The 23301-nt window shown below is 50.2% G+C and overlaps 1 protein-coding gene across 1 annotated transcript in view; it reads left to right on the forward strand.

Moving 5' to 3' along the window:
- The window catches only part of IGSF3 (immunoglobulin superfamily member 3), a 93501-nt gene that overhangs the window by 38222 nt on the left and 31978 nt on the right, over nucleotides 1–23301 (forward strand). The window contains exon 3 of the mRNA XM_059466219.1: nucleotides 22815–23225. Coding sequence (XP_059322202.1) covers nucleotides 22815–23225 — 411 coding nt within the window. The remainder of the gene's footprint in view (nucleotides 1–22814; nucleotides 23226–23301) is intronic.

The raw sequence follows: 23301 nt of genomic DNA on the forward strand, positions 1-23301 counted from the left end.
TTGGGGGAAGGGGCAGATGGGGAGAATCCTTTAGTTTTGAAGCTCCAGAGGGTTTCTGCCCTGCTTTTGCTACCCACAGGAGAGGTGGGAAAGGGAGGGCAATTTTTTGGTGGTTTAGAGTTCCACAGCAGCCCTATCCTCCTCCTCCTTCAGCCCAAAGCCCTGGCAGGACTGGCCTTCCTCCCCTCTCCCTTCAGCTCCAGGTGGTGCAGAGCTTTGCTCTGTGTGCTGAGAAGGAAACCTGACCTGCTCTGGGACACAGCTGCCCCTTGGTGAGGAGGAGTTGGGGAGAGAAATTTTCCATCTTGATTCTGTGTCTGCCCTGTCAGGTTAGCCCCCTAACAGTTTTACAATCTTTATCTGATATAGGTTTAAGAGGATTTCCCTGGGCGCAGTGGGATTATTATAAGTCAGAGAGCAGTCTCCAGCTGATATTCCTTCAGCAAGTATTTATTTTAAGTTGGTTTAACAGTATTTAATTTAAAAAAAACCAAAACTTTCTGGGTTGTTTTTTTTCATGGGTTCCAAGTAATTTGTTTGTGCTATCAGAAAAGTAGAGCCTGAATAAAATGAAGAAATGTATTACTGCTTTCTGGGCTGGAGGTGGTGGAAGGAAAGCAGCAGCTGGAGGTGGGGAGGATAGAAGATAAAGTAGTAATGTGTTGGGAAAAGTAACATTATTCCATGCAGCACTGATTAGTAGTACTGCCAAACAGCTGTTTATAAATGGGAAATGTAATGGGAAGGGGGGCTGCAAGAAACATGAGAGTGCTGCAGGCACTGCTGGGTCATCATATGAGGAGGGGATGGCTTCTGTCAGCCTTTTAGCTGCCCCCTGGGGTATCAGGGGCTGTGCTGCTGCAGCCCCCAGGAGCATGGGGGGCTGGGGGTGTCCCCTCCACCCTCCCTGGCCCTTGTGGGAGGGTGCTCAGTTGTTTTTGTACATAACATGCTCCCCCCATTGAGGAGTTTTGTGTCACCTTCAGAAAAGAGGAGCATTGGCAACCTTTGGCTTTGGGAAAGCTGTGCCTGTAGGAGAAAAATCTCCTTTCGAGCCACATGTGGGCTGTGTGTTTATCCTCTTCCCCCCTCTGGCAGGCTTTATTGATGGCAGACGGCTCTGGGCCTGGATGTGTGTGCACGCATCCAGAAGTCGTGCTGTCTTACCGAGAGCCGCCTTCTGGCCACCTGCACCCAGGCAGCATCCTAGTCCTTGGAGCATTTCCGAGGATGCTAATGGAATGGGATTAGCCGCCCCACTTGCCCTTGCCATCGACAAGGGATGCTTCTGGAAGAGCCTACAAAGAAAAGCCAGAGCTAACAGGGCAAACCCGAACAAAGGCACTTTAGAATGCAGAGAGAAGCAAGAGGTGGGGCTGCTCTGCTCCCCATTTGAAGTCAGAATGAGCCTCTGCCTTGAGGGATGGTGGATGATGAGTTGGTGCTAATGGGCTGGATGCCCTTCAGTGTCCCGGCTCCGGTTCCTTGACATTGTGGTTCAACGTATTGCACCCTTCAGGGCTTTATTCCTTGCTGCTTGAGAGTTGAAATGATAACTTAGGGCTCTCCAAAGAAATGTAGAGCTAGGGATGCCTGCCCTGGGGAAGTGTGTCATGGCAGGCAGGGTTTTCTGGACAGGAATGCCTCTGTGCTAGGCACAATGTGCTCTGAGCACTTCACTTTCTCAGACCCTGTCGTCCTTCATTTTTAGCTGCCTATTCAAGAGAGCAAGATTTTTATGAAGCCGTTTCTTAGCAAAAGTGTTTCCTGATAGTAACTTGTAATGCCAAACACACTGAGGGGGTGAGAAGGTTTAGAGAGATGGGTTTTCTTTATGGCATTGTGCTGCTGCATGGAAGTGAAGAGATTCAAAAGCAGGTTGCTTAGCAGAGGGTTAATGTCAGGCTCTGTGTCCACTGAAAAATTGCAAAAAAATTGCATCAGCGTGCCACAGATGACCACAGGTGCTCTGGCAGTCTGTTGTCACCTTTTGAGCTCTCTCAGGTGTACTGATGCCACCTGTCCCCAGACAGGAGTCCTTGCAGAGCTGCAGGGGATGGCTGTGCCTGATGGGTGGCCCACCTGGCACTGGGGCTGGAAGGGGGAGCACTGGCACAGCAGTGTTTACCTGTGGGGAAGGGAAAGTGGCTGGAGAGGTGGCATTATCAGGGGCATGGGCATAAGTCTCTCATAATTTGGAGAGATTCTGTGCTTTGAAGGAGCTCCTTTGTTGTGGGTGCAGGCCGGAAGGGCTGCCCTGAGAGGGGCAGGTGCTCTGGGGCAGAGTGAAAGGTGTGCTGTGGTCATGGGGGTGCTTCCAGTGTCTTCCCTTCTCAGATCTTAGGAGCACTGCCCATCATCCAAGCAGCTCCTGAGTGTATAAGCATATCCAGAGGAGTGTGCAGGGAAGAGCATCCCTTTGCATGAGAGGTTCCTGCCTCCAAGCAGAGTCCTGGGGTGCAGGGTAAGCTGAGCCAAAGGTGGACCCTTTGTGGGATAGGAGATTATGGCACCCCTTCCCTTAGTGAGGAAAGGGAAGGTTGTGGTCATCCTAGTGCTGGGCAGTGTGAAGGAGAGCAAATGAAGGCATGCAAGGCAGAGAGTGAGTGGGCTGAGGGGGATGGAGGGGTTAAAAACCCAGCAGAAGGTGAGAGGAGATAAGAAAGGCAGCAGGAACAGCAGCACTGGGAAGGCAGGAGGAGGAGAGAGTGTAGAAGTGGCAGGTGGAAGACCTTGGATGGGAGTTTTTGTGCTGTTGAGAGCAGTGGGGTGTGTAGGTTGGCATCTTGGAGGTATTGAAGCAGGGAGAGCTGAAATGGGGATGGCCAGAGAGGGACTGTGGCTGGGGAGAAATGAGTGTCCCTGCTCCCTCCTGCAACGGGAGGAGGCCCCTGAAGTGCCAGAGACATGGGTCCCTGTCCATCTGGCCTCCTGCAGGGCTTTGTGGGACCCTTTCCATGTGTCCTTCGAGTGCCCTAGATGCTGTTTCAGGCTTCTGACTCTGGAGCAGACAATGGGGGTTTCAGTGCTGTCTTCCATCAGGGCTGTCAGGATGCAGTAATTACCTTTGCACTGCTGCCTCCTACCCTTTATTCCTCTCCCTTTGTGACTGGGATGTCAGAGGCAGTGGTGGTGCTTTGAGGAGCTGCTTTTGAAGTGACTTTGTGAGTCACAGGACTGGTGAGCAGTGGGGAGTGAGACGCTGGTGCCCAGCGCTCTCAGATCCCTCAGCTCCCGCGTGTGTGTGGCCAGAGCAGTGTGTCCTGTGTGCCCATCCGCAGACACCTCAGATCTCACCTGCTTAGAGAGCCTCTTGGTGAGGGTTTGATGTGGATGGAGGGAAGGGCAGAGGAGGAGCAGGACCCCAGAGGTGTCTGTGCCCCTGTGCTGAGCTGGGCAGCAGTGCTGTGGGTTTGGGTTGTGCCTGTGGGGCCGGGCTGAGCCGGCGCCTGTTGCTGTGAACAGCACAGAGCTGGCTCAGGGTGCTTCAGGGGTGCTGAGCTGCCCCTGGCAGAATTGGGATGAGTTTCTGCAGGCAGCCCTGTCACAGACCATCAGAGCAGCAAGATGGACTTGCTCTCTCCTGTGGTATGTTCGGGCCACAGGGTGCTCTGGTAGGGCTAAGTTCAGCCAGATACCTGTGGGCAGTTTGCACTAATGAGATGTTTTAGATGACACAGGTGCCTCCAGGAGCTACTGTAGAACCCCCCCTCCTCAGATCTCTCACTGAAAGGCTAGAAGATGCTTTCCATCACTGCTAGAGTGTCATGAGTTGGAGCCAGGCATCACAGTCCCAGCCCTATTACTGGTCCATTGAGCTGATGCCCACAGGGCCACCCATCCTGTCCCTTACTATCTTCTGGTTGAAGTTGACAAGACTGAAATGTGAGTCCTTTCATTGACTGCCAGGACTTAGCACTGCTGTCGAGCACTCAGGGGTGTTGTGTGGAGCAGCAGGACAGCCAGCCAGCCTGTCTGTGAAACCCCTGCACGGCAGCCAGAGCAGAGCCTGATTAAGCTGATGGAACCTGACAAGATCACAGCCCAAGGTGGTATTGCTGGAGGCTGCTTGACTGGAACCGTGTTCCTGTTGCAGCGGCACGAGCATTAGGGACGTGTCACTGGAAGCCTGTCATGACACAAGGCTGGCCCCTGAGTAAGGAGCACGTCTCTCACAACTGTTCTCCTGCCAGCAGGGTGCAGGAGGAGTCTGCTCCCAAATGGAGCACTCCCTGCATCTGCTTGCAAATGAGGAGCAGTTCCTCCTACTCTGCCATCTTGCCTTGGAATGGATAGTCCCCTGAACATGTAAATGCTGACCAGGGCATTGCTCTTTTGGGTCTGCAGATACAGCAACCCCTCTTGGCTGGCATGCACCCCCCCCAAAATAATGGCTTTGTGACCTGTGAAGGACATCCCCATAGCCCCACTGCTCCATCAATGGCCTGTGTGTCACTTTGACCCCAGATGAGGAGCTGTTGCCCACCTGTCAGGGCATGGCAGTCGGTGCCTGAGGGTGCTGTGTGCTGCCTGCTGTAGGTCTGGGAGCTGGCAGAGCAGGGCCTGCTGCAGGAGCTCTGTGCTCTGCTCACCATCAGCTAAAATAAGCTCTGAAGCGCCGTGCTTCCTGTGGTACAACCTGGGTGGGAGACTACCTGACTCACCGCCTCTGCCTAGCAGCTATTGCAGGGATCTTCGTGCCACTTGTGGATCTGCATGAAGTCAGAGGCTTTTATTTCCTAGCAATCACTATTTCTCACGCAGGCACTGCCCTCAGATTCCTCCTGGTCGGATTTATGCTGGTCTGGGAGAAGCAGCAGCAGCAGCTTCTTAAACAGACCGGCTCTTATGCCTTTGTTTCCTTCAGCCCCACAGGGTTAATCTCCTTCTTGGCACCTGATTATTTGCTGCTGCAGGGTGTGTGTTTGAAATTCTCATTTAGCTGGCTTTAATCCCCCTCTGGGAGCTGTGTCCAGGTCCCAGGGGCTGGGGGTGGGTTAATACCTGAGCCCCCCTGAGCAGCTCAGTCACCTCTGCCTCTCCCCACAGCTGGTGGCTCTCGGGTGTCCCCGAGGGAGGTATTGCGGTGAATGGACCTCTTCCCAAATGGTTACTAAGCGTTTTGTGTTCCTTTGTGAGGCTGGTGAGCATTGCTGTTGCTGGCTTAGCAACAGGCCTGCTGAGAGGCAGGCATGGAAGCTTGCAGGGCTGCATGGTCAGGTGGGAGATGGAGCTCCCCTTCTGCTCTTGCCATGATCTTCTCTCCTTCACCTCTGAAGCGCATCAGACATTGACACAGCTGGCAAACATCACTATATCCCCACAAGCCACTAGCTTCTCTTACCCTTGTGCAGCTCCAGCTTTTTGCCTGCTATTTCTGAAGGTAGTGGCACCCAGTACTTTTCAAGCCATTGCTCCATCTTGCTGCCTTCTCCTTGCACCCCAGAGATGCCCACAATTATCGTTTCGGTGCTTCTCTGCCACCCGCTTGCCTTGATGCCTGCTCCAGGCTGTCACCCTGCCACAAAGGAGCAGTGTCCTTGCTCCTTTGGCTAAGACCATTCCCAGTGGAGCTCAGGGTGCTCTCTCTCCCAGCCCATGTGCCCTCCCATGGGGAAGCAGCTCTGGTTTCCCTGACTCCTGCCGTGAGTTACCGCTGGTTTTTTAGGATGCTGGGTTTCCTCTCCCGTTGGCTTTCCCCCCTCCAGGTGCTCCTGTCGGTGTGTGATGAGCTGGCACAGCACACAGGAGTGGCTCCCCGGGGTGCTCTCTGGCTGCCACCAGGAGCAGCAGACGGTGACTAAAGCAGAGCCAGCCCTGTGCTCGCTTTGTGCCTCCCGTGCTCCTGTGAAGGGATCGCAGATGGGAACGAACGGGAGCGCTCGGAACAAGTAATCCCTCCCTGCCCCCGGCCCTCTGCCCCCCTTCCTGCAGACATTAGTTTGATTAAAATTGCATGAGCCCACACACGGGCGTATTTTATTTTATTTATTTATCTCCTCCTAGTGAGAGACTGGTTTGAGGTCTGCTTTGTGGGAAAGCAGCCAGAGGGATGCTGGGGAATTTGGGGTGGTTTAAAAAACTTTCCCTCTGCGGAGCTCAGGGCTGGCTGCTGTGGGGCTGGTTGTACTGGTGAGACCTGCTTTTCCTGTGGGATGCTAAACTCAGGCACCTTCTTCCCAGCAGAGCCTGAGGTCCTTGCTGGTGGTGCCTGGGTGTGTGCTGGGCAGGCAGGAGCCCCTTCCAGCACTGCTGGAAGGGTGCAGTAGGATTGCTCCAGCCAAACTTCACCCAAGGCTTGCCATGTTACTGAGGGCATCTCCATGGCTGAGGGTGGGTGTAAAGAGCCAGTGTGAAACATAGGGATTAACTGACAGGATAGGTAAAACAAAAATAGATGCATTCTCTTTCAGCCAGGTTTGTGCACCCAGCTTGGCCACACGTAAAGTCTACATTGCCATTTGAAGCAGCTTTCTGTCTCCTCTAGAAATGGACAGAAGGCATGAAGAGTTAGATGACACTGTTTTGCAGCCCTGTTCCAATCTGTAAATGCAGTCTTTTTGCCAATGCTATGGCAGTGCTATGTCAAAACTCCTTGGTGGGCATTAATAGTATAGGCTGTCTTACTGCCTCACCCAGGGGCATGTATGGTTCAGCTTTTGCATGTTTTCTCCCATTTTGGAAAAGAAAGATGCTATTTTCTTCCCTTCAGGAGAGTTTACTTTTAATGAAATGCTGCAAAGTGGAGTATGACTCCTGTGAGGGCTCTTTTACACTCCAGGAGTGGTTTCCTTGTCTGTATCTTTGTCCTGCCTTCTGCATTTTTCCCCAGGCAGGGCAGTGAGTGAAAGGGGCCAGCAGCTCCCAAATGCTTATCCCAGGGCATTGTGAGCTGCCTGGAGGTTTCATCTTTTCTTCTCAGACACCACTGTGCAGCACAGGGCTCTGGGGAGATGGTCTGGGATAGCTGGTGTCCCAGCTGGCTGCTCAGCCCTGAAGTCCTCAAGCTCAGCGAACACCATGCACTTCTACAAGGTGGAAATGCAGTGGGAGCTGTATGTTCCCAGCAGGAGACGGCTTGGATGAAATGGTGTGTAGTGTCTGAAATAGTAGTGCAAGACTCTGATGGTGCTCTGTGCAAGGGGTTCAGAACCCCACGAGTTCCTGCCCCTCTGTAAGTTTTCTGTGATGTCTAGGTGGCCTGGAAAGGCCCAGGGATGGCCTTGAAGAGCCCGGCGCTTCAAAGGACGAGAAGAGACTTCTGATCTTGTCTCGGTCTCGGTGTTTATTAATTGTTTATCTAAAAGATTTTCTTTCAGCCCGACAGAGGTCTGCGCAGCAAGTCAGCCATGGGCACACTGCGAGCCCCCAGGGCGGTCACTTATCTTTATACCCGAAGTTACGTGTACAATATTTATCATTTCTCCCCAATACCTTCTACCCTTATTAACCAGTGCACTTTTAGTAATAACCACAGAAGATGGAGGCCAAGAAGAAGAAGAACAGGACACGCCCCAATTCCTCCATCTTACTTCTTTAGACCCCCCTGTACCAAAATCCTAAACCCTGTGTTTTACACTCTAATTAACTTATCCCTTCACCATTCACCCAGTGAATTCCTCCCAGTCCTCATACAGGTGTCATTTCCTGTGTAGGACCAAAGTCCAGCCACCAGACACTTCTGGCAACATTCCAGGACTCCCGAGCCCCCCAAGGGTGGTCTCGGCCACTCTGCACCTCCGTCCTGAGGTGCTGAGATCCCACACCCCTCTAAGGTAAGAAGAGCCCCACACAGCCCTTGCCATAATCTGGTGCAGGATGTGGCTGTCACCTGGTGTCCCCTGGTGTGGAGTGCCTTCAGTGACACCCCCATGTCTGCCTTCCTTTAGGAGGAGCGGCCCCTCTGTTGGGCAGTGGGACCCTACAAGAGTCCCTGGCAATGCCACAGGTCTCACCAATGCTGCAGGATGCACCAACTCCCAGGTTTGATGGGAGTGTCACCTGCAGGACAATTCCCTGGGTGTCTTGGGAGTGTGGCTGCTTGCCTTCCCCATGGACCGGAAATCTTTGCTGGCTGGTAGGGGTTAGCATAACAAAGCGTCAGGTGAGAGGGAGCATTGAATTTCAATAAACCAGCAACTGGGGAATGAAATCTCCTTGCTTCTAATTGGAGCCCAGCGTCCCTCTTGCTTACCTTGGAGCAAATCTGCTGTAATGCATAGGAAACAGCTCAGCAACTGCAGCTCTGGCTGTCAGCGAGGTGCAGCCTGAGGTTTATTAAAGACCTGCAGAGGTCTGTAAAAAGAATTTATGATCTTCTTGGGCTTAGTCATTGCAAGTTAAATATTTGAATAGGTAGGGGCAAGCATTTTGCTGAAATTGGATGATCCCTTTCATATTTATGTTTGGTTACGCTTGCTCCGCGTGCATTTGGATGCTTGGCCAGGGGCGGAGAGGGAGGTGAGGGATGAAAGGGACTTAGTACAGAGAGGGGAAAACAGGAGCAGGGAGTGATTAGAATGGAGAAGAAAGCAAAGGAAACTACTGAAGGTTAAAAATAATAACAATTAGGCTGGGGGGAACCAAGAAGAGGCAGCAAAATAAATCGGGGCCTTTGAAGAAAAAAGGGGATAGACAGTGAAGCCTTTTATTAAAATCTAAATGGCTGACTCTGAAGATAAATGAGGTTGTGAAGAAACAATTGAAATAATAAAAAGTGCAAGACAGGAAGGAGGGAAATATTTAAAAGGAAAATGAGAGCTTTTCACAGGTGTGTGCGATTGAGCATGTCAGCAGAGATGCTCTGTAATCTGCTCTGATAATGTGACAGCCACTGGGGGCTTTGGGAAAACAAACACAGCCCAAACCTTGCAATTATTTTCCCAGTGAGGTGAAGTTTCCTGAGTGTGTACAGCTGATGGTGTCCTCCTTTTGTGTATCTCTGGGGCTGCAGGTTACAATCCAGCCTTTCCTTCTGGGATGTGTCAGGAGCTGCTGCATGGACAGAAAGCAAAGCCTCTCCCAGGGCCCTGCTGGCTTTTGTTCCAGATGCAGGGAGGCTGGAGAGGCAGTGATTCAGTGCTTGCCTGGGGTTGCACAGCCATTTGATCACACCTTGGGAAAATCCTGCCATTTTCCACCCAGAAGTGTTGTGCTGCAGGGGACTGTCTGCCCTGTTTTGGTCGGTTTTGCTGTGTCAGTGGAAGTGGTTGGTGATTTTGGGAAAGAAGGAAAGGAAGGTTGTGTAGTGTCTAAAAGGATAGTAAGGTTTCATGCAATAGCAGTGCAGGACCCTGATGGATGCTCCTCTGTTTGCTGAGGAGGAGCCAACCTCCTGTTGGGCTACTGAGAGGATTTGTAAGGTGGTCACCTGGTTTTGTGTAGGTCCTTGGCACTGTGGGAGGTTTCTTGGCTAGGTAGGACATGGCTGTGATGGATGAAGATGGCACACTTTGCTCTGGGGAGGTGTGATGTTGTTTGCATTTCTGAGAGGTCAAGTCTGACCCAAGGACAGGCAGGTGGAGGAATGTGATTGCTCCAAACCAGGCTGGGGTCTCCAGTGCTGCCCATCTCCATGAGCAGCTGTGCACTGCAAAATGGGGAAGGACTGAGTTTGTTGACCTTGCTTTTCCTCCTTTCCCAGTAGAGCAATTTTTAAAGCTGTGCCTGTCTCCCAGCAGGGACAGTCCTGCTGCCATCCACCAGCCATGCATACATCAGTCCTTCTGTGGAAATAACATTTCCAGGAGGGAGCCAGTGCTTCCATAGTTCAGTGGAAAGCCCTGTCTCAAAATCTCTCTGAGCAGTGTATTGGTCTGCACCTAGGGCAAAACCACAGCAGTCACCACCAGCTGTAGAGGTGGAAAACAGATACATGACTCTTTTCCTTAAAGGAAAAATGTTGAATCACAGGGACCTAAGAGCTTAAAATAAATGCAGGGGAAAAGAGGTAGGAGGAGACTGGTGGAGGTGAAACTCAGCAAGCCAGTGTTGGAGCCCCTGTTAGGCTGCACATCCACCCACTCTGTCTCTGTTCCTGTGTGCAGGTTGAACATGACACATTTCTCTCTTACCCACTCTCAGCCTGTTTCCACAGGCAAACAGCTCGTGGGCCATAGGAAATAGTTCCCAAGCCAGGTTTACCCAGAGCCAGTGGAAGGCTGTGCTCTCAGTGTGGTGGTGTGCACCTCAGCAGCTCTGTGGATAAAGGAGGGGCATTTGCCAGCCTCCTAGGAATTTAATCTTTACCTTTTTCTCATATTGCTTCTTAGTACTCTTGGGGGCTGAATTTGCAGTGGTGGCATGATAGGAATTGGCTTTTCTTTTGCCATGTGTGAGGTTGTGAGTTTTGCACTCTGCCTGTGTATCTTTTCCACGGTCTCGTTACCCCCACCCCTTTGTGGATACCCTTAAATTCCTGAAATTATCAAGGTGAACTGCATGGATTAAAGTCTGCTACAAATACCTCTTTTAACAGCAAGGATAAGAGGCCGCATTAGTTTAACTGAAATCACTTTGTGTGGAATTCTCTGGCATAAACCAGACCTTAATAGATCCAGAATGTCTGAGGATGATCGAGTACTCAAATAAACTTGCAATGAATTTTATGGGAAAATAGCTTTCTGTCTCTTTTATGTTGTGGTTTTTGTTTGTTTTTTTTTTTTTTTTTTGTGATGGCTAGAAGAATGAACATTTTTCTTAAACAAGGATGATTGTTTTTGTTTTTTTTTAATCCCTTCCCTGCTTATTTTGGGGCAGCAGTGTTCAATGTTGCTGTATAGTTAGTTTTGGAGTTGCTGTGTAGCTGTTTGGAATCTCAGGTGTGACCACCTCTGCTAACAGGCCACAGGTAAGAGAGCATTTCCCAAGGAATTTCTTTCCCAAGTGTGCCTGTTAATGGGAGCTCTAAGAGTCTGACTGGAGCTCCCTTCCCTCATGTATTGATTTCCCCACTCTCCCCTCTGTGCTGTCATGGTTCCACTAGTTCTTCAGTCACCCTTGAGTTTGCCAGGGCACAGGAGACTTGAATACCTAATGTGCTCAAGCAAAGCTTTTAGAACACAAAAAAACTCCACCAGAATAATTATGTGGAAAAGAAGAAAAAACCTTCATACCATTTTAATGTAACAGAAGAAAAGGAACAGTCTAAAGCTCTTCCCTTCCTTTTTGAAGGCTGTGTTTATAAGAATTTAGCTGTGATCTGAAATATGATAGCCTTTAAAACTCTCCTGCTTTGTTACAGGGAACAAAACAGTGATAAGCAAGAAGGGATGATGTATCCTAGCTATGCCACAAAACAAGGCTCTTGAGTCTACCTTCAGTGGGTTCTTTTGTTTGAGTAGTCCCTTGTTTTAGACAGGATAGAATGCTGATACCAGTGCCAACTTCGGAGACTTTTATAAAAGAAAGAAGAATAAATGTGGGCAGAAGAACTACTGAAGTTTGGTTTCCTGTGGGTTTTGCTGCCTGGTTGAATTGCTCAGTATCTAAAAAAGTGCAATCACTGCTTTCCCCTGATTGCCATAGTGCCATGGTTATTTTCCAGGTGACTTCTTTGGTGTCTAAAGGTTGACCAAACATTTAATTGTTTTCCATATTAGTATGTGGTGGGTATCTCTTCTGCTTCTCCAGTTATTTAATGCAATCTGCAAAACTTACTCTTGAACTGCTGTCTTCCCTCTCATTTTGAGAACTTTAGCCATTCTCAAAGTAGTGGCCACTTGCAGAAGTTAGGTGGGAGGCAGGTGCAAACACTGCACTGCCAGGTGGTGCTGCCTCCTCTGGAAGCCTAAATATCTGTAGGAAGAGGTCAACCTGAGAACATTTACCCGCCAGAGGCTGGTAAAAAGGTGAATATGAAAAAGATACTGTCCAAGAGTGTTGCAGTGCTGAGAAGCCCCTCCTGAAGACTCTTGTCAAAAGGATTACCTTAGGATTGCTCCTTCATTTTCCTTTCATAGCAGCCCAGCACATTTAGAGAGTCCTCTTTCTGTAACTGCTTAGAGCTTCCCTCGCCCTCCTCCTGCTCCGGAGTCATTTGAGGCTGATGTGAGTTGGTGGTGTTTCCCTTATGCTGTGCTTTCCTCCATCTGCTGAGCTGACAGCCACCAGCACAGTGTCTGCTGCTGCTCCCAGGCTTTTCCCTCTGGGTATCTCAGCCAGTCAAACTCCAGAGCCTCCCTCTGCCCAGGGCATTCCTGGGGAGCAGCCTGAGTGCAATGCTTCCTGCTGGCCATTTTGCCATTTACCTGCAGGGGAGCAGCAGCTGGGAAGCTGGCAGCTTGCAGGGCCTTTTGCACTCAGATGCAATGGTGAAACAAGCACAGAGTGGGAAAACTGTGGGAGCTGTCTGTGGATCTGGGGACAGGAGTGTGTCAATTTGGCTCTCATTTAGAGGCTTTACCAGTAGAAGGGCTGGAGACCCTATAAATAAAATGCTAAATTCTGCTGGAGTCAGTGCTATTGATCCTGCTCTGTAGACATCATGGAAACTTCCTATTTACTAGTTTATTTTGTGACTTATTTTCTTTAGTGTTTTGAGTGGGTTTCTTAATGCACGGCTTTGATGCACTGTGTGCCTTTGGGTTAGTAGTAGGTGTGCCAAAAGCATCTTCTCCTTATTTTAATGAGAGATTTATTTCCTGAGCAGTTATTTTTAAATGCTCACAGTCTCCTGCAAAGGATTTGGGGTGTCCTGGAAAACTTGGAGCACTGTGATGGAGGAGAGCTACCTGTATTCTTGAAGACTGAGCTTTCCCTTCTGGCTGTAACCATCACTGTCTGTCTGTGCTGCTGAGATCAATGCATATAAAAATAAACACATTTATTAAAAGGTACTAATACAGAGATGCCTGACAGTCTCATGCAGGAAGTCAGCTGGTTGTACATGCCACATTGGCTTTTCCAGACTAGCTCATTGCTACACAATTACATTTTTTTGCAGTCTGGAAAGCCAAAAGATTTCAAGCAGAGCCATTTCACCTCCCTTTTACTTATCCTCTGTCCCTCAAATTACCACCAGCTGAACTAGACAAAGCTTGGAGAAGAGAGATAACATAGCCATGTGAGTAAGACACCAAACTGCAGAGGTACAGTAGAAAATAAACTCCTCAAGGAAGCAGATTTGCAGAAATGGATGTTGCCTTGTTTTATCTATGCAACCTTGACCAGATGGCAGAAGGCTGTCAACTGTTTGGCTGAATTAGCTTTATTCATCTTAATTCTGCTTTCCTCAGTTTCTAGTAAAGGAGAAGAGCAGGTGGTCCTTGTGGCTGGGGAACTTGGACTCCATCCTGCAAGAGCCAGACTGTGCCTTTCATTCATTATGAGGGTGCCAGCTTCAGAGTAACAGTTCTGACCTGCCAAAACCTTGTTGGAAGAAAGTAGCTTGGAAATATGCAAAAGAGCCACCACCCTTCCTTCCAGCTTCCAGAAATCCTTCCAGCTCACGCTGACTTTGTGGCTCCTACATGGTTATTGTCTGGTGAAGGTGTATGTTTGTGTAATATGTTACAAATAATTTCCATGCTTTAAACAGGAATGATAGGTGAAGAAAGGATTTCCACTGTCTTAGTTTGTATGGCTTTGGTTTTTGCCTTAGATTTCAGAACTTCTTCTCATCTACCTATTAACTATCCCATGTCTCTCAGTAATCTGCATGTGGAGGATGTGATTCTCTCCTTCCCTGTCTGTGCATCAGGATGCCAGAGTTCTCTCTTTGTCTTTCCATAGGAACTTGAGACCCAGACCTGGGCTGAACAGTAATTTTAGCTGTAATAGTGGAGAGTAAAGCCTAATTGTGTGCTTTCTTTGGTGCTTTGCATTTAAGGGTTGAAATGCTCCATTCTGGTGTGTTCAGCAGAAAAGTGGGTTTTGGAGGGGATGGACTCAGATTCTCCTTGCAAAACCATCTCCCAGGTGTGCCTTGGTCTGTGTTGTCTTGCCCTGGAGGCAAAAAGAAAGCACTGCTGGGCTTGAGTAGGACAGAAGGGGATGCTGGAAGTTGTGATCGTGGACTTTGCACCTCTAGGGACAGGTTAGGTGCCCAAAGGCAGATGGGAGAAAGGTGCTTGTTGGTTTCAAAACCTTCATTATTGAGTAAGTGAAGGAAAAGCAGCTCTCACGTGCACACCTTGACCTCCTGTGTGATCTCTGCCGAGCTCTTGAAGCAGGGGCACTAATCTCTGAAAGCAGCTCTTGCACTCTTATCTCTTGGTGTTGCTTGTATAGCCGAGGCAGAGGAGAATGAATCCTCCTTGAAAATTGATTTTTGAGAAGGGTGACTTACCTGACTATAAAGCACCACAAACATCATTATAGTCCGGGGGGAATGTGGCCTGGGATCTGTTTTGTAATGATACTATACATGACTCTCCTTGTTCAGCTGTTCCTATTGCCTGCCTCAGTGAACTAGGTGGAATGGAATCAGGCTTCTCAAAAAATTGGAGAAAAGAGGATTTTCTAAGCTTCCTATTTCTGTCATTTCTTACTTCAGCTTCAGAGGTGTAAAACGTTAAGACAGTGTTGCCTGCACAGCTTCAGAGGAGCCCAGGCTGCATCAGCTCCGTGTTTGCTCCTTGTCTGCTTTCCCTGCCTGTCCTGCAGGCTCCAGGAGGCTGTGGCTTAGCAGGTTGCCCTGTGCTGCTTTAAGCCCCAGCAAATTCCCACATCCCTGCTCTTAGCTCACAAGTGCTGTTAAGTAAAACACATCAGCTTAACCCTGGGTGGAAGAGTTGCGTGCTGATGTGCTCTGCCCTCGTGTTTGCAGTGGCTTAGGCTTGCCTTAAGCTGCAGTAGCTGCTGGTGCTCAGGATCAGTGGGAGAGCTAAACCCTCTCAGACGTGAGATTGTGGAGCAGGGAGGGAGCCAGAGGAGGGATTTGTGCTCTGTCTCACCTTGGCTTGCTGCTGGAGGTTGTTGCCTCCACAGGTGAGAGGTTGGTGTGGCACATGGTGGTCTGCAGCCCATTGCTGCCCTCCCAGGCTTTGTTTTGGAGGGGTCTGTGGGGTGCTGGTGGGGCTGGGCTGGGCTGGGCTGGCAGGCTGGCCAGGTGTCACTGAGCACAGCAGCTGGGGCAGGGAGCATCACCCAGAGCAGAACCGGGTGTGAGCGTTACCTTTGGGAGAGCTCTGAGAGCAGGGCAGTGCCATAGTGTGCCTGGATCATGTCTGGGGGTTCTGAGCTTAGCCAGGAACCACCTCCTGCCAAGTGCTGGGTAGTTGAGAAGGGATATCCAGCCTTTTTCCAAGCACAAGTTCCCTTGTTGCAGAGAAGCAAACATCCATGTCCTTTTGGGTGTCATCTCTGCCACCTCCTCAAGGCTATTTTTTACTTGCAGGCTGATTTACACAGTCCCTGCAGAGCACATCTACCTCTCAGAGCAGGATTGCAAAAGAAAGTGTGCATGTTGTGAGGGAATAAAGGTTTATAAAGGTTTTCCTCCCTGAGCTGGCTGGGAGATGGCAGCAGGGATTAATCCTGTGCTCTCTGCCCACACCCAGCTCATGGCACTCCTTGGCTGCCTCTCTGTCCTCAGTACCTTTGCTCTTTGGGCTGCTGTCATCAGGGTTTGCTCCACTGATGCTCCAGATAATTTTTGCTTAATGAACAAATGATGACTCTCACTGCTGGGTGCTGCCTTGTCCTTTTACCACCCCTTTCTGGTTTCTCCTCTTTTCTCTTTTTTTAATTTTAATGAGGTTGCTTGAACTTTTCCACCTAAATTAGCTGTCCTAATAAGCAGATGCTCCTTGGGATGCTTTGGGACAGGGGTGGATAGAGGAGAAGGAGCTTGTTAGCAGGAGCCTGGCTTGTGCTGTTGCCAAGAGCAGCTTCAGCTGAGGGCAGGGGCTGTGAGTGTGCTCCCAGCACCTGCCACACTGCACCCACAGCAGTCAGGGGAAGGGGGCTAGCATGTTTGGAGGAGCATCCACTCAAAGGAATGATGTGAACAGTGCTGTGCTGGTGGGGCTGGAGCCCAAGAGTAAAGCCCAAGGCAAAAGGGATGGGCAGGCGTCCTTTTTCCTGGAGCTTGAAGCGCTTGTGAGAAATTAGGAAAGCTTCAACTTTCCCAGGTTCCTCCAAAGACAAGCCAGAACTGGGGCTGAGCACATCTGTCCCCTTGCACACGTGCTCTGGGTGCACAGGGAGGGGGTTTCTGAGAGGGTCCTGGGGTACCTGCTGCCAGCCCCTGTGGGTTTGTGTGGGGCTGGGGAAGCTGCAGGAGGGCATTGCTGCCCTGTGTGCCTGGGGTGGGTGTGTTACCTCTGTCCATGATGTCTGAGGGGTCTCACAGAGCTCAGATGTGCAGGAAGCACCTCTTGCAAGGGCCATTGTGGAGACTTGGAGCAGGCAGTGCAGTGGGACCCTCTGGCACTGCCTGGGAGGGAGCACAGCCTCAGATGGATGGGCTGCACATGTGACAAGCAGAGCCCTCGACCGGCACAGAGGAGTTCAGGCCCTGAGTCAGAGAGCTGACCTAATTTCTACTTTTTACATCTTCTGTCAGATTCTCTTTCCCCTTTCTCCTACGTTAGTTACTTCTGTTTGGTTTTTTTTTGCTGTGCCCTTTCTCACTTGCTGCTTGAACTCACCCAGTTGCATTGGGAGATGCATTTCTATTGGCATAATCATTGCAGGCAGTCGTTAATGTACCAACAAGGATACCATTGTAATCAGAGGATTTATTACTGCTGCTGTGAAACAACTGCCATGCTGTCTCACTTAACCCTTCAGCTCCCCTCCTGCCTTCTGCCAGCAGCTCAATCAGTAGCAAACTGCCCTTTTAAAAGAGCTCAAGCATGCAACCTGGGGATGTGTTATTTTATTCTGTTTTTTTCCTGCTCTTACCATAGGACACTGCCGTGATGCCAGTGAGAGCAAGTTCAGTGCTTCACTATCCATTTCTGGATTGAGTTGCAGCTGAAAGTGACTTTGTTGTTAAACTTCTAATTTAAAATAAGATCTAAATATTTCCATAAAGATGAAAAGTATATTTTGACTGCTTCTGCAGGACCTTGAAGGGAATTTGCTATTTCAGAGAAGTGTATGACTTCTTTTTTAGTTTAGTTAAATAATTGCTAGTATTTTATCTGCCTTTAACTATCTTTATTTTTCAGTGCAGAAGGGGCTTTGCTGAAGGAAAGTAATCCCCAATCAACCAGACTATTAATACTTGTTTTTCCCTGTGGTAGCCAGAGCCTGTGGCTATATGTTGGTAGGCAAGGAAGAGAATAGTGAAAGTTCTGCACAGACACCCTGCACCTCAGTCACAGTAAAAATACCTCTTGGGGTGGTAGGTTTTACTTCTCTAATTCTGATCCTCAGGTAGGACCTTGGGCAGTGGGGGGAACTTAGAAGCAGCAATAACAGAATCACAGCTTTCCTCTGCCTGCAGCCACCTGAGAGTTTCTGGCTGGTACTTAAAACTAAAACAAGCTAAAGGGATGCTACCAGTGGCATGATCGGCTCAGATTTTTTTTCCTCCCCTTGCAAAGGTGACATTGAGGGTCTGCAGTGTGACAGGGTGTGTGTGTTTGCTCCCTGCTGAAGGGACTGCACGTGCTCCCGACTGACAGGGAGGAGTGCCTGGTGCTGCAGCAGGTATGGATCAGCATGTACAGCTAATTGCCAGGCAGGAGGGCTCCAGAGCATCACACTGCTAATCTGGATACTGCTCCTTGCCTTGCCAGCACCCCCTCCCTCCCACGGCACGCCTGCACACGTACCTGGATCCTGGATGGAATAGGAATCGATAGTGCTGTGGGGGAGGGATGGATCCTTGAGAGCTGCCAGGGAGAAAACAGAGCCCTTCAGCTGCTCCTGTGTCTGCTGGCAGACCCTCCCTCCTTTCCTGGGGTGCCTTGGTGGCCACAGAGGGGTTAGCAGATTTTACAGAGTCTAACAACAAAGTGCTGTGTTCCTGTTCCTCATATTCCCACCATTCAGGTGCCTCCCCCAGTGCTTGCCTCTGGTTTCACCACGGTAGCTCTGGCATTGCTGTTCCCCTTGAGCATCTTGTTTTGGAAGGTTTGTTGGTGCTGAGCTGTGATCCCTATGGGGCAACAAGATGATGTGGGGCAGATGGAAAGATAGCTTTTGCACTAATTCCCTGCAAAATCCAGGATGTATGTCTTATCCAGAAAGAGCTTCTTAGGGGTAGGGAATACATGTGTTTGTTCTTCCTAAACAGTTCACACCTGATACTTGGTAAGCTTAGCTCTGCCCAGGTGGCATGAAACAGGCAGCTGGGGGTACAGGGTAGCACCAGTGTCTCTGAAGTGTATCAGTGGGTAAAAGCTATAAGGAAATCTGAGAGAAGAAGAGATTACTGCATTTTGCTTGTTCTGCAGTGGCCCTGAGATGGTCCAGCTGTGTTGGGTAGCCTGTCTGAGTTGTTTTACTCCTGAAGAGCCTGAAGTGTAAGGCTGCTGTGGTGCTAAGTGATTTTCACAGCATTGTTTCCCCAGCCTCTGGCTCCCAGCCTGATGCTCCTCCTGCATCTCTTGGCAAGGAAAGGGAGTCTCAGGCATCTTTGTTGCCTTGCCTGGGAGTAGATAAAACATTGGTAGATCTCTGCTTTGTGTTGGCTCATAAAAGCTTTGATAACCCACCCCTTGGAGATGTTTGGGGTTTTGGAGACCCAGGGATGAACCAGAGCCAGCCTGAGGAAAGGTGAGACACCTGGATCATCCTTGTGTGTGTGGGCAGAGTTCAGCATGGTACTGGGAGCTGCTGGAAGCCTGGAGCCTGTCCTGGGGCTTGGAGAAAAGTGTGTTGAGGTGTGCACACCTGGGAACACCAGTCTCTGCTCCCTGCCTGTTTTCTGGGAGACTGTAAGCCAGCTCCTTGTCCTGGAATCAGCCATAATTAGCTTACTGAGTTCTCACTGATCATGTGTTACTGAGGTGTGTGCATTTGAGGCGGGTTTGACTGGAGCTGGGTGTGCAGGCTTCCTGAGGAGGGCTGCCCTGGCCGGTGGGGAGCAGCTCTGAGCTCCCCCTCCTGGGACTCTCCCTGGCTGAGTCCCTGACACCCTCTAGTGGAAATATTTATATTCAATATTTCAGGAGCTTTCAAAACGTGGTGGTGGTTGTGAGCACCCTGTGCAGTGACCAGTGGCCTGGGGACTCACAGGAAATGCTGTATTCCCTGCTCTGAAGTGTTGTAAGTAGAAGCTCAAAGCTGTGAGCTGTGACTGGCTCAGGGATGATAGCATTGTGGATTTGCTGCGAGGAATTGCTTTTCAGTCACTCCTCTCCTTGTCCAGCTGCTTGCTGCCAAACCTTACCTTGATGCTGGAGAGAAGGGAGTTCTACTGACGCTTGCAGAGGGTCGTGACAGCTGCAGGGATGGACTTGTGTTTGGGGACAAGGAAGGAAGCAAGGCTGGATGCTGGGGGAAGTGCAGACAAGGCTGCCTGGATGGCACATTGAGAAGAGAGGAGAAGCAGGCAGGAGCTGGGTGAGAAACAAAGAGCAAAAGGATGTGTCCTGCAGCATCCCACTTGGCTCTGATTCATGTGTGGCTCTGCTCCCTTTCATGCAGGGAGGTGACTCTCATCTGAGCTTGTCCTTGCTTTCAGGTGGAGCTCAGCTTGCAGAGTGTCCCCAGAAGCCCTGGTGCTTCCTGTGGCAGGTGGCTGCAGGATGAGTGTGGGTGGCTGGCAGCTCCCAGGTGGGCTCTGTGCTGAGACTCACTCATGTCCTGAAATGCAAACTGATGTCTGTGCCACCTGAGCAGGGTGACTGGCTTGGGAGGAGCCTCTCTTCCAAAAATGCACATCCTGCATGCTCTGTCCTGCCCTGGTGAGCACCTTCCTGGTGTTCCCTTTTTTCCCTGGGACTTGCAGCCCTAGTCTGCTCCAGCCTGATGGGCTAAGCCTGTAGCTCTCCTGTCACATGGAGTCACAGAATGGTGAGATTGGTAGGGACCACTGAAGGTTATCTAGTCCAATCTCCCTGCTTGGGTAGGGTGCCCCAAAGCATATTACTCAGGGTTGTGTTCAGAAGGCTTTTCAGTATCTCCAGAGAAGGAGCCTCCACGGCCTCTCTGGGCAGCCTGTCTCAGCACTCTTGTCATCCTCACAGAAATGAAGTGTTTGCTCATGTTTCTCTCCTCCTACTGCTCAGCACCACTTTGACCCCTGCCCTTCAGACACTTGCATACTTTGATGAGGTCCCCTCTCAGTTACCCCTTGTTGGTGCAGGCCAGTGGAGTCTGTGCCTTGGGAATTGCATTTTCTCTTCTCCTGCCTGCTTCCCCCCGACTGAGCACAGCACTGAGGCACATCTTACAGTGTAAATAAACAGCTGTTTGTGCATCACTCGCCAAGAATGAGTGATGGTGTGAGGCACAGAGCCTATCAGCTGTCCCAGCCACCTCAGGGCTCTGTCTTGTTCCTCCCTGATCATCTGATCCTTGGGAAACTGGGCTGTCATTTATCAAGCAAGTGTCAAGTCCTCCTGGTTAGGAAAGTGGCACTGACTGAATATCTGTCCCTGCCATGCTGACGTAAGACAACAGCCTGAAGGTTGTGTGCAACCCAAAAGGTCTCACCAGTTCCTCTAACCAGGAGGATCTTGGTTGGCTTTTTTAAGTGAAGTAGCAGGAGGAATGCAGCACAGTGTGTCAGGTGTTGCCACAGTTAAATTACAGCGTTAACCACACGCTGACACGCTAACCAAACTCCTGACTTTTCTCCAGGAGTGCACTTTGCAAAAACATGCCTATGTGGGATAAAGGATGCTAACCCTCCAGCTGGGTTATGACCTGGAAATACAAAGTCATGGTTCCAGCTGGCAAAATGATGTCTGTGCTAGCCTGAAGCCTGCTCAGGGAATGGTGTGATAAGTGCTTGCCTGAGATCCAGCCTTCAGACAGGCTGGGTCTGTATTGTATTGCTGCTGGGAAGTGGGCAGCTCCACGTCTGGCAGGCCAAGTGCCTGTCCCCTCTTGGAGCATGACCTGGCTTGTCCTGCAAAGCCAGACAGGCTCCTGGGGTCAGCAGCTCCCTGTGCTTACCCAGAGAGCAGCTGTGCTGCTGAGCAGGGCTGGGGGGCACACAGGGAACTGGTGGGGTACACAGGGCTCTCAGACCAGGGGAAAGAGGACAGGCACGTGTCCTTCACAGGTACCTGCTTTCACCCCATAAACTGTTGCACAGAGGCTCTGCATTTGAAGCATCTCCTCAGGAAAGTCACTCCAGCAAGCTGATGATGAGGCTTAATTTATTTAAATAACATAGGAGAAGTTGTAAGAGCCCATGGCTGGAGGGCAGAGAGAAGGGAGCTGTGTATGTGTGAAAATTACTCAGTAGGGTTTGAAATGAGAAGTTTAAAGCTTGTTGTACAGTGAATTGGCAAGGTTGGTTGTTGCTGTCGCCACTGTTTGGGAGTCAGGATAAGGGGAAAGGTGAGATAAGAAGGATCCTGGCCAGAAACTGTTGCCAGTGAGCAGGGAATTGGGGTTCCAATGAGAGAGATGAGGGGAAGGGAGGGAGTAGAAGATGTGGTGGTGAAAGGGACAGAGACAATGACCTGCAGTGTAAGCAGCCTTACAAGGTGTTTTTCATGGCAGGCAGTAGGTTGGGTGGTGAACATGTAGTAAAAGGAAATGCTCCCATCTGGACTGGATGTGGGAAGATTTCCCTCTCATTTACTCCCAGCTTGTTCCGTTTTTTCTTTGCCCTCTTCTGATTTTGACTTTTCTGCCATAAATAATCCCAGTGGTTGTCTTCACTGCAGCTCATTGCTCTCTGTAGCAGTGCCTGAATGGAACAGATGCAGCTTCTGGCAGCTCAGCTAATTTTGTCAAACCATCCAGAGCTGTCAATGAAACCAAACTGAGATATGTTAATTATATTCCACTGGTATGTGGCAAAACCGTGGGCATTAGCAGGCTCAGTAACACTGCCTTGCCTGCAGAGCTGGGGAGAAGGTTTACATTCTTCTTTCCACGTGATGTTCCTTGAGACAGCAAAGTCTAGAAAGGATTCTTTATTAAAAAATCTCATCTTCTGGTGGTAAAACCTCTCTCTAAATCCAAGCAAGGTTGGAGGGCTGCAGTTTTTGGTTTTCATCCTGATTTTAGCAGCTCTACTTCCTTTCCTCTAGTTAATCAAGTGGAAAAGCAGCCAGCAGTTTTACTACCAAGTGCCTTGAGCTGGCTGTGTCCTGGGAGTGAGCACTGGTCACGATGTAATTGTATTGCTGCCCTTAGAGGACCCAGTTCCCTCTGAATGCAGAAACTCCTTCCTTTGGCCTGAGGGGGTCATTAAAAGAGGAAACAATATAAACTATGGAGACAGGAATTGGATCTCCTGACTTTTTTATAAGGGAAGATTAAAGGAACTGAGTATGTTTGGCTTGGCCCCAGCAGTGACTGAGGAGGGATGAAGACCATACCAGGGCTGAGGAGCAGCTGAAGGATGTGGGCAAGAGGGAGGTCACAGAACATGCTGGGGGGCACATGATGGAGGAGAAGCTCCTCGTGACAAAATACCTTGATGGGAAATGGATGCAATAAACTGTGCTGCTCTGCAGCATGATGGAAAACCTTGTTCAGTTGCTGGGGCCCACTGAGCAGGAATTTAAGCATCACACTTGGAGTTTGTGCTACAGGTCATGGTCTTTCCCAGCCAAGGGCTTTGGGGACAATTCTCTTCTTCCTAGAGGCTAAATGTGAGTTAACACAATTAGTATTTAATTGTAATTGTGAAAAGAAACTTCTCCCCCAGCTCTCTTAAGTTGTTTGGCCTTTGCCCTCGGCATTTTGGCGTTGCTAACTCTGGGCTGTTTGTATCTGCTCTGCTGCAGTGATCCCGGACTCGCTGCGGGTGACAGCGATCCCGCAGACGCTGAACAAGGTGGAGCACGACTCCCTGGAGCTGAAGTGTGAGGTGTCCAAGAGCACAGCCCAGCACAGCCACGTCTCCATCGCGTGGTACCGGCAGCGCGGCAGCGAGGCGCCCGTCGAGATCATCTCCCTGAGCCGCGACTTCGTGCTGCGGGCCGGCAGCGCCTACGCCCAGCGACAGGCCACAGGGGATGTGCGCTTGGACAAGGTTGGGGAGACCACCTCCAAGCTCACCATCTACAACCTGCACCCCTCAGACCAGGGCGAGTTTTACTGCGAGGCGGCGGAGTGGATCCAGGACCCGGACGGTTCTTGGTACGCCATGACCCGCAAGCGCTCCCAGGGCGCCATCGTCAACGTGCAAGCCACTGGTCAGTGTCTCCTCTGCTTCTTCTCCCTGGGCTGGGCAGTGGGAGGAGATGGAAAAAGGGGCTGTGCCGTGTTAGG

The sequence above is a fragment of the Ammospiza nelsoni genome, chromosome 2, assembly GCF_027579445.1.
Source record: "Ammospiza nelsoni isolate bAmmNel1 chromosome 2, bAmmNel1.pri, whole genome shotgun sequence".
Classification (NCBI taxonomy): Eukaryota; Metazoa; Chordata; class Aves; order Passeriformes; family Passerellidae; genus Ammospiza; species Ammospiza nelsoni.